This window comes from Mercurialis annua, linkage group LG8 (genome assembly GCF_937616625.2).
Source record: "Mercurialis annua linkage group LG8, ddMerAnnu1.2, whole genome shotgun sequence".
In the NCBI taxonomy this organism is placed as follows: Eukaryota; Viridiplantae; Streptophyta; class Magnoliopsida; order Malpighiales; family Euphorbiaceae; genus Mercurialis; species Mercurialis annua.
The window spans coordinates 14,627,411-14,637,517 of record NC_065577.1 but is presented as its reverse complement, the minus strand read 5'-3'; the positions used below and the strand labels follow the sequence as shown (position 1 = coordinate 14,637,517).

General features: G+C 29.2%; 1 protein-coding gene across 1 annotated transcript; it reads left to right on the top strand.

Moving 5' to 3' along the window:
* The first annotated feature begins 5,973 nt into the window (after positions 1-5,973).
* Positions 5,974-9,070, top strand: LOC126661679 (uncharacterized). Its single transcript, XM_050355539.1, has 4 exons — positions 5,974-5,983; positions 6,167-6,313; positions 6,422-6,517; positions 8,864-9,070. Exons 1-4 carry the CDS (start codon positions 5,974-5,976, stop codon positions 8,920-8,922), a joined length of 312 nt encoding a protein of 103 aa, XP_050211496.1. The 3' UTR covers positions 8,923-9,070.
* The last annotated feature ends 1,037 nt before the right edge of the window (positions 9,071-10,107 follow it).

Here is a 10,107-nt window from a genome sequence, read left to right as displayed (position 1 = left end):
ATGTTTCTATCATATACATATTAGAACAAGTGAATGTAGGACTATAACATTATACTAAAAATTAAATTTTCTAATCTTTAATGGATAACACTTATATAAAATTAGAAAATGTCTTAGAATTAATTCTAGTGTTTGTACAAGACAATAATTCTTTTGTATTACGTAAGTGTAAGGCTTGAGGTAAGTACAAGAAATCTAAAACAATATCTTAATATCAAATTTCGGATAAGGAATCTACCGCTATTGTTTCCTAAAATTGATTAAAATTCACACCTTTATTATTTACTCAGAAATTATTTAGAATTATATTCGCCCTTCTCAAGGAATTAAATATTTTAACATGCAAATTTAATTCATATAGATTATGTATTAATAAATATTTTTAATTCAGATAATGTAAAATTTACATATGGTTTAGAGTAAAAGAATTTAAATGAAATAAAAAATGACTTAAATGCTTTTAATTTCTCAACACCGTACGAAATAATTCAAAAAGTTAAAGAAATTTAAAATTATAATATCGGCAAATAGATATGTTCGAACTCAAAGAAATTATATAACTCTCTTGGTATGTAAAATATAAAATTAGATATTTAACCCAATTCCACAAAATTTAGTATGTAATTATAAATAATTACTTATGCCATTACAACGCAGAGATTTTATTACTGGTATACCGTATAAAGATTATTTAAACTGTAAATTTTGAGATTTATGGATAGCAAAAATTAAAAAAAATTCATGCTTCTTTTTTTAATTTAATAAAAACATAAGTCGACTATGCTAGTTGTTGCTTTAATAACATGACTAGTACCTTATTTATTTTACTTATTCAGAATTTAATTGTGCAATGAATTTTATATTTTTAAATATACGTCCATTATATACACATTGACATATATTTTATATTTAAAAAACAATTAAATTATGTATTTGTCTTCTAATATTTCTGCTTGTAAAATGTGAGCATCATTTTTTCGATTTTTTTAATAAAAGGTTTGATTAAAAAAAATGGAATTTCATAGTGCTATAATACAAAGTAATTGATATTATCCTATGTATTCCATAACAAATAATAGAACTTAAGATGTTTTTATTATGTTTTATTTTTAAATTTTACAAAGTGATTATTCCACTTTTCATTATTCGATGCGCAGCATAAGTAGTGCACCGTTTGGACATTGAGAACATAATTGACGAGATTACACGTGCTAGAATTTTATCAGTTTGCAATTGCCTTCGGAATAGGAAAACAACCAATGTATACTTCTTGTGATTTAGCCAAATAGTATTGCAGACGTGCTTCAAAGTTCGGTCCATGAGCGATATAACTCACCATTTCGTCATGACAAGATTTCCCTAGTGTAGAAACGAGTTCAACACAACATTCATGAGAAAGTGTGCCATTCAAGAACACCGATTTAAATATCTCATTTCCACACTTTTTTGTTGCATGACTGGCGCATACATCTAAGAAGTTGAACAATCCTGGACGTGGCTCTTGCGCAGAAGTTGGTGCTCCTAAATCTAGTGCACAAGTAAACAGTGACATGCTAAGAAAAACAGCAACTGCTATAAGAAGGTTGTTAACTCCCGCCATTTGTTCGATAAAATAATATTTACTCAAGTATGGAATGAAGATATCTTTTATGGAGTAATTCTAGTGTTGCACATCAAACTATTTATATATACATGTATTTGTAACTCCTATAAAATATATAATTAAATATGTGCAGTTTCGTTAGTAATTAAAATTTCGTAATGTGTTTCTAAAAACAAACACTTCTACAGGGTAAAATTAAAATATTTGTGCTAATTCATTACGTTACTTATATTTTAAATATCTACAAAACTTACTTAATTAACATTTATAATAAAGTTTGCCATTTAAAACTGTAGCAGCAATGAGCCTTATATATTTATCAATTCAATTCTTTAATAATAGTTTTAAATGAATATATATATGTTTATAAAATAAATAGGGTATACAATTATGAATAAGACGCAATCGGATGTGTAATCAACATATATTATATGGATTGATAACCTTTAATGAGGGTTTAATAACATCATTTAGTGGGTTAATCTTAAGATTTAGAACTCGTTTTGGGTGGTACAGAACAATACTAGTCCAAATATTATAAATATACAAGTCCACTACAACTGTTTAATAAAAAAAATTAAAAGAATTATAAATGTGCAAATTGTGAATGTAAGTTTACTAAAATATGTTTCTATCATATACATATTAGAACACGTGAATGTAGGACTATAACATTATACTAAAAATTAAATTTTCTAATCTTTAATGGATAACACTTATATAAAATTAGAAAATGTCTTAGAATTAATTCTAGTGTTTGTACAAAACAATAATTCTTTTGTATTACGTAAGTGTAAGGCTTGAGGTAAGTACAAGAAATCTAAAACAATATCTTAATATCAAATTTCGGATAAGGAATCTACCGCTATTGTTTCCTAAAATTGATTAAAATTCACACCTTTATTATTTACTCAGAAATTATTTAGAATTATATTCGCCCTTCTCTAGGAATTAAATATTTTAACATGCAAATTTAATTCTTATAGATTATGTATTAATAAATATTTTTAATTCAGATAATGTAAAATTTACATATGGTTTAGAGTAAAAGAATTTAAATGAAATAAAAAATGACTTAAATGCTTTTAATTTCTCAACACCGTACGAAATAATTCAAAAAGTTAAAGAAATTTAAAATTATAATATCGGCAAATAGATATGTTCGAACTCAAAGAAATTATATAACTCTCTTGGTATGTAAAATATAAAATTAGATATTTAACCCAATTCCACAAAATTTAGTATGTAATTATAAATAATTACTTATGCCATTACAACGCAGAGATTTTATTACTGGTATACCGTATAAAGATTATTTAAACTGTAAATTTTGAGATTTATGGATAGCAAAAATTAAAAAAAATTCATGCTTCTTTTTTTAATTTAATAAAAACATAAGTCGACTATGCTAGTTGTTGCTTTAATAACATGACTAGTACCTTATTTATTTTACTTATTCAGAATTTAATTGTGCAATGAATTTTATATTTTTAAATATACGTCCATTATATACACATTGACATATATTTTATATTTAAAAAACAATTAAATTATGTATTTGTCTTCTAATATTTCTGCTTGTAAAATGTGAGCATCATTTTTTCGATTTTTTTAATAAAAGGTTTGATTAAAAAAAATGGAATTTCATAGTGCTATAATACAAAGTAATTGATATTATCCTATGTATTCCATAATAAATAATAGAACTTAAGATGTTTTTATTATGTTTTATTTTTAAATTTTACAAAGTGATTATTCCACTTTTCATTATTCGATGCGTAGCATAAGTAGTGCACCGTTTGGACATTGAGAACATAATTGACGAGATTACACGTGCTAGATTTTTATCAGTTTGCAATTGCCTTCGGAATAGGAAAACAACCAATGTATACTTCTTGTAATTTAGCCAAATAGTATTGCAGACGTGCTTCAAAGTTCGGTCCATGAGCGATATAACTCACCATTTCGTCATGACAAGATTTTCCTAGTGTAGAAACGAGTTCAACACAACATTCATGAGAAAGTGTGCCATTCAAGAACACCGATTTAAATATCTCATTTCCACACTTTTTTGTTGCATGACTGGCGCATACATCTAAGAAGTTGAACAATCCTGGGCGTGGCTCTTGCGCAGAAGTTGGTGCTCCTATATCTAGTGCACAAGTAAACAGTGACATGCTAAGAAAAACAGCAACTGCTATAAGAAGGTTGTTAACTCCCGCCATTTGTTCGATAAAATAATATTTACTCAAGTATGGAATGAAGATATCTTTTATGGAGTAATTCTAGTGTTGCACATCAAAACTATTTATATATACATGTATTTGTAACTCCTATAAAATATATAATTAAATATGTGCAGTTTTGTTAGTAATTAAAATTTCGTAATGTGTTTCTAAAAACAAACACTTCTACAAGGTAAAATTAAAATATTTGTGCTAATTCATTACGTTACTTATATTTTAAATATCTTTAAAACTTACTTATTCAACATTTATAATAAAGTTTGCCATTTAAAACTGTAGCAGCAATGAGCCTTATATATTTATCAATTCAATTCTTTAATAATAATTTTAAATGAATATATATGTTTATAAAATAAATAGGGTATACAATTATGAATAAGACGCAATCGGATGTGTAATCAACATATATTACATGGATTGATAACCTTTAATGAGGGTTTAATGACATCATTTAGTGGGTTAATCTTAAGATTTAGAACTCATTTTGGGTGGTACAGAACAATACTAGTCCAAATATTATAAATATACAAGTCCACTACAACTGTTTAATAAAAAAAATTAAAAGAATTATAAATGTGCAAATTGTGAATGTAAGTCTACTAAAATATGTTTCTATCATATACATATTAGAACACGTGAATGTAGGACTATAACATTATACTAAAAATTAAATTTTCTAATCATTAATGGATAACACTTATATAAAATTAGAAAATGTTTTAGAATTAATTCTAGTGTTTGTACAAAACAATAATTCTTTTGTATTACGTAAGTGTAAGGCTTGAGGTAAGTACAAGAAATCTAAAACAATATCTTAATATCAAATTTCGGATAAGGAATCTACCGCTATTGTTTCCTAAAATTGATTAAAATTCACACCTTTATTATTTACTCAGAAATTATTTAGAATTATATTCGCCCTTCTCAAGGAATTAAATATTTTAACATGCAAATTTAATTCATATAGATTATGTATTAATAGATATTTTTAATTCAGATAATGTAAAATTTACATATGGTTTAGAGTAAAAGAATTTAAATGAAATAAAAAATGACTTAAATGCTTTTAATTTCTCAACACCGTACGAAATAGTTCATAAAGTTAAAGAAATTTAAAATTATAATATCGGCAAATAGATATGTTCGAACTCAAAGAAATTATATAACTCTCTTGATATGTAAAATATAAAATTAGATATTTAACCCAATTCCACAAAATTTAGTATGTAATTATAAATAATTACTTATGCCATTACAACGCAGAGATTTTTTACTGGTATACCGTATAAAGATTATTTAAACTGTAAATTTTGAGATTTATGGATAGCAAAAATTAAAAAAAATTCATACTTCTTTTTTTAATTTAATAAAAACATAAGTCGACTATGCTAGTTGTTGCTTTAATAACATGACTAATACCTTATTTATTTTACTTATTCAGAATTTAATTGTGCAATGAATTTTATATTTTTAAATATACGTCCATTATATACACATTGACATATATTTTATATTTAAAAAACAATTAAATTATGTATTTGTCTTCTAATATTTCTGCTTGTAAAATGTGAGCATCATTTTTTCGATTTTTTTTATAAAAAGTTTGATTAAAAAAAATGGAATTTCATAGTGCTATAATACAAAGTAATTGATATTATCCTATGTATTCCATAACAAATAATAGAACTTAAGATGTTTTTATTATGTTTTATTTTTAAATTTTACAAAGTGATTATTTGTAATACCCCGTACTTTTAAAGTACTACGTAAGGTGCCAAGAGGCGTAAATGCGAGAATTAAATCAAGGACATCGAAATTAAGTTCAAGAAATAAGAATTAGACCAAAGCGGGTCTATTAGAATTATCGTAAAATAATAATTTAAGTGAAAATTATTATTCGATAAAATTGGATTTTAGCGGGACTAGGAAAAAATCGATAAATTAAAATAAAATAATTGGTAAGTCCCGAGCTAATAAATTTTTACGATAAGGTTCGTAAAATAAATTTATGGACCTAAGAATAAATCTTATTAATTTGGACGAAAGCATTTTCTTAAACGGAATTTTAATTATCGGAAAAAGCAAAAGGATATAAATAAAATATTGGACCCAGATAAATTAATAATGCGACAAAGTCTATTATTTATCGATAAATCAAGAATCGTCAAGGTTCCGGTCAATTAATTGGAAAAACAAAGAGATGGGGAATTAAGTTATAAGAGGTACAAAACTTAAGCATTTATATGGACTCTTCCCCACATTTTTCAATTAAATGAAGACACATGTTAATCCCACCTCTTCATTTTTCTCTTGCAAGCAAATATTATAGATCAAAAACCTCAAATCCTCACCTTCCTCTCCTCCATAAACCGAACCCTAGCTCATCACCCTAACCTCATCATTTCTTCAACCAAATTCAATAACCATGGAGGCAAATTGATCCTACGACAAAAAGGGAAACAAGGTAAGTCATTTAATGATGCTTTCCATGGTTTGAAATGATGGAATGGTTGATAGAAAATGTTGGGTTTTTGAGCTTTAGGTTTGATATTAGGTGTTTGATGTTTGTAAGGTTATGAATCATTGATTTGGAGATTGAATTATGAAGTTTTGATGGTGATTCTTGGAAGGGAGTGGTTCGGCCATAAGCAAACTCATCATATTCAAGGTAAAAAAATTCTGAACTTGAAGATTTATTGATGTTTGAATGAGTTTTGGTTGAGTTTAAGTTAAGTAAATAAACTGTTTTTGAACATGTCAAGGGGCTGAAATTGAGCTATGATTTTGATGGTTTAGAAGGCTGTTTTTCAGAGATAATTCAAGGGGTTTGGACACCTCGGAATTTACGTTTTTAACGTCGAATCCGTGCCCCAAAATAGCAGCCAAACTGCTGCAAAAGTGCAGCAGTAAACTGCTGCAATAGGCAGCAGTAAACTGCTGCAGAGTGCAGCAGCAAACTGCTGCAGAGTGCAGCAGCAAACTGCTGCAATAGGCAGCAGTTGCTGCCACTTTTAGCGGAGCTGCCGGTGAGCTCCGGCAGTCATAAAAATGGCGCACTGACATTAGGTCGATGTACGCATACTCGAGTCCAAAACGTAGTTTTCGGAACTTCAAAAATCATGGTTAAAGGGGTTTAAAACTGAGCTTATATATAATGTAGAAAAATAAACGCAAAACAGTTTATGACACTCACTTTCGACCAAGTTTTGGACGACTTTGAGTGATGTTTTTTGAGAAGGTTTAAATGGTATATCGTAAGGGATATACGGAGAGTACATTATAATAGTCGGATTAGGATTTAAACAAGTAAATAGGGTTAGGATGATTAAAATAGATGATGAGTTGAAAATATTAAAATCTGGAAATCCTGAAATCAAGTCGCGAAGGCTACTTCGCCTATGAAAACGGACCTTAATCCGTAATAATATTAACCCGAAAATGGGTATAATAAATTAATGAGGTTGCATAGATAAGATTTAAGTGAAATAAACGTGGTGTTGTTAAGACGGATTAAAAATTATCCGTGTTTGAAGTTGAGTCAAAAACTGGAAATATAAGTTAGAAAAATAAACTAAGTGTTAAAACATAACAAAAGGGCAACTTTGGAATTAAATTGTGAACAAATGGTAAGTCGGAATCAGTTGAAATATTCACGGATATTGTAGAGGAAAGTGTGAAGTTTAAGAACGTCAGATTGTTTTTAGAAAGTATCCGCTGTAGTTACCCTGTTCCGCTGTCTGAAACAGCAGCATTAGAAGACTGTTTTTAACAGCTTTAATTTTCAGATTTGAGGTACCAACTTCAGGACTACTTCCGACACCTTCGGGTGCTAATTTCAGTCCGAGGTCTAAACAAAAGTTTTAGACGACATTCCGAACTTTAGGAATGTCAATTTTATTTTGAATTTGGACCACTTTAATTGACGGTTTTAGTAGCTCAAAGATGGTCCAAAAACACGAAATAAATAGGAAAAATTTAAAGAGTTATCCTTGAGGAAAATTTTGGAAATATTAAAGACGTCAAATGAAGTTTGAATCCAAATGAAAGTCGTAGAAGATGTTACGGACTATGGAAATGTCCAATTTGTTTTGAGTATGGGCTATTTTAAATAAGCGGTTTTGATAGCCGAAGTTGGCTAGAAACCCAATTTTTAGATAAGTGATTCTAGTTAGATTTTTATTAATTAGTGCAATTATCAAATTTTCGTAGACCCGGCGAGACGATTACTAACGGGACTCGGAACGTGACGAACGCGATACCGTTTTACGAATTCTCGAAGATTTTGGTTAGCAAGTGGTGAGTTTACAATTTACTTTTGTGTGTTATTAATAAAAGCTATTTATTTTATGATCATTATTATTAATGCATCGCATAAAGCATTATTATTCATAATGATTATTATTTCTTATTGAATGTTATTTCTTATAAAATAAAACTAGTATAGTGATCCGAGGAAACGAGCTACCTATTGGGCGTCAATAGGCTGTGTGATCACCAGTGTCCGGTCAGTCATAGAATTAGCATTAATAGATGTTGGTATCTAAAAATGTTTGATATGAGCTCATTATATGATGATTATGTTTGGGAATGAGGAGGACTATGTTTGGTAGATACGAGGTAACTCGGTCGAACTATCTCGGGACCCGTATCTAGTGAGTAACTCGGTTGAACTATCTCGGGACTCACACCTTGGGATTAAGCAGTGACATGATGTAACTCGGTTGAACTATCTCGGGACTATGTCACGTGGTAACGAGTAACTCGGTTGAACTATCTCGGGACCGTACCACTTGGATTAAAATGATTTGACATAATACGAAAGGATACAATATGAGTAGGATATAGGAAATAATATGAGTTTAAGATTAAGGTTTCGATCGGATCTAATACTTGATATATATTATGTTCTTATATATATGTTTTGTTTTAATTGCGATGTTATTTTATATAACACCATTAGTAACGTGTAAACTCACTCAGCGTTGTCTGACCCCCCAACAGTGTTTTATTTCAGGTGATAGTACTTTGAAGAGATGGACTTCCATTTTTGTTCCGGAAGTCTGCAACATATAAAGTATGTATTGAAGTACGCTTCAATTCGTAGCGCTGCAGTAGTCAGTAGATGTCAGTCTATATTTGTTGTTTGTACCGAACGAGATTCAGCTGTTAACTCTGATTTTATAAAATATATATACACGATTTATAAAACTATGTTTTTACCCGTTTGATATTTTCACCAATTGTCTATGAATGAAATTGGTATGAAATTGTATGATTCGGAACAAGGCAATGCTGAGTTATGTTATCGCAGAGTAAGACCTTAGTTCCAATCGATTATGCATCGGTTTTGAAAGAACGTTTTCGACGATTATGAAATATTGTTTTCCGATGTTTTCCCGAAAACGTTTTGTGCATAATTTTGTGTTTGATTGAAAAAAAAAAATTTACTTGTTTTTTTAGGCTTGCTACGGGTTCCGGAGCAACCACTCCCGTTCCCTAGCGCCGGTCTCGACCCTCGATTTTGGGTCGTGACATTATTCCACTTTTCATTATTCGATGCGTAGCATAAGTAGTGCACCGTTTGGACATTGAGAACATAATTGACGAGATTACACGTGCTAGATTTTTATCAGTTTGCAATTGCCTTCGGAATAGGAAAACAACCAATGTATACTTCTTGTGATTTAGCCAAATAGTATTGCAAACGTGCTTCAAAGTTCGGTCCATGAGCGATATAACTCACCATTTCGTCATGACAAGATTTCCCTAGTGTAGAAACGAGTTCAACACAACATTCATGAGAAAGTGTGCCATTCAAGAACACCGATTTAAATATCTCATTTCCACACTTTTTTGTTGCATGACTGGCGCATACATCTAAGAAGTTGAACAATCCTGGGCGTGCCTCTTGCGCAGAAGTTGGTGCTCCTAAATCTAGTGCACAAGTAAACAGTGACATGCTAAGAAAAACAGCAACTGCTATAAGAAGGTTGTTAACTCCCGCCATTTGTTTTCGATAAAATAATATTTACTCAAGTATGGAATGAAGATATCTTTTATGGAGTAATTCTAGTGTTGCACATCAAACTATTTATATATACATGTATTTGTAACTCCTATAAAATATATAATTAAATATGTGCAGTTTCGTTAGTAATTAAAATTTCGTAATGTGTTTCTAAAAAAAAACACTTCTACAGGGTAAAATTAAAATATTTGTGCTAATTCATTACGTTACTTATATTTTAAATATCTACA

Excerpts from the sequence above, each read along its gene's own strand:
- LOC126661679 (XM_050355539.1), top strand. Across the intron at positions 6,314-6,421 it reads ACGACAAAAAGGGAAACAAG|GTTATGAATCATTGATTTGG; the intron begins GTAAGTCATTTA and ends GATGTTTGTAAG. Across the intron at positions 6,518-8,863 it reads GCAAACTCATCATATTCAAG|GTGATAGTACTTTGAAGAGA; the intron begins GTAAAAAAATTC and ends GTTTTATTTCAG.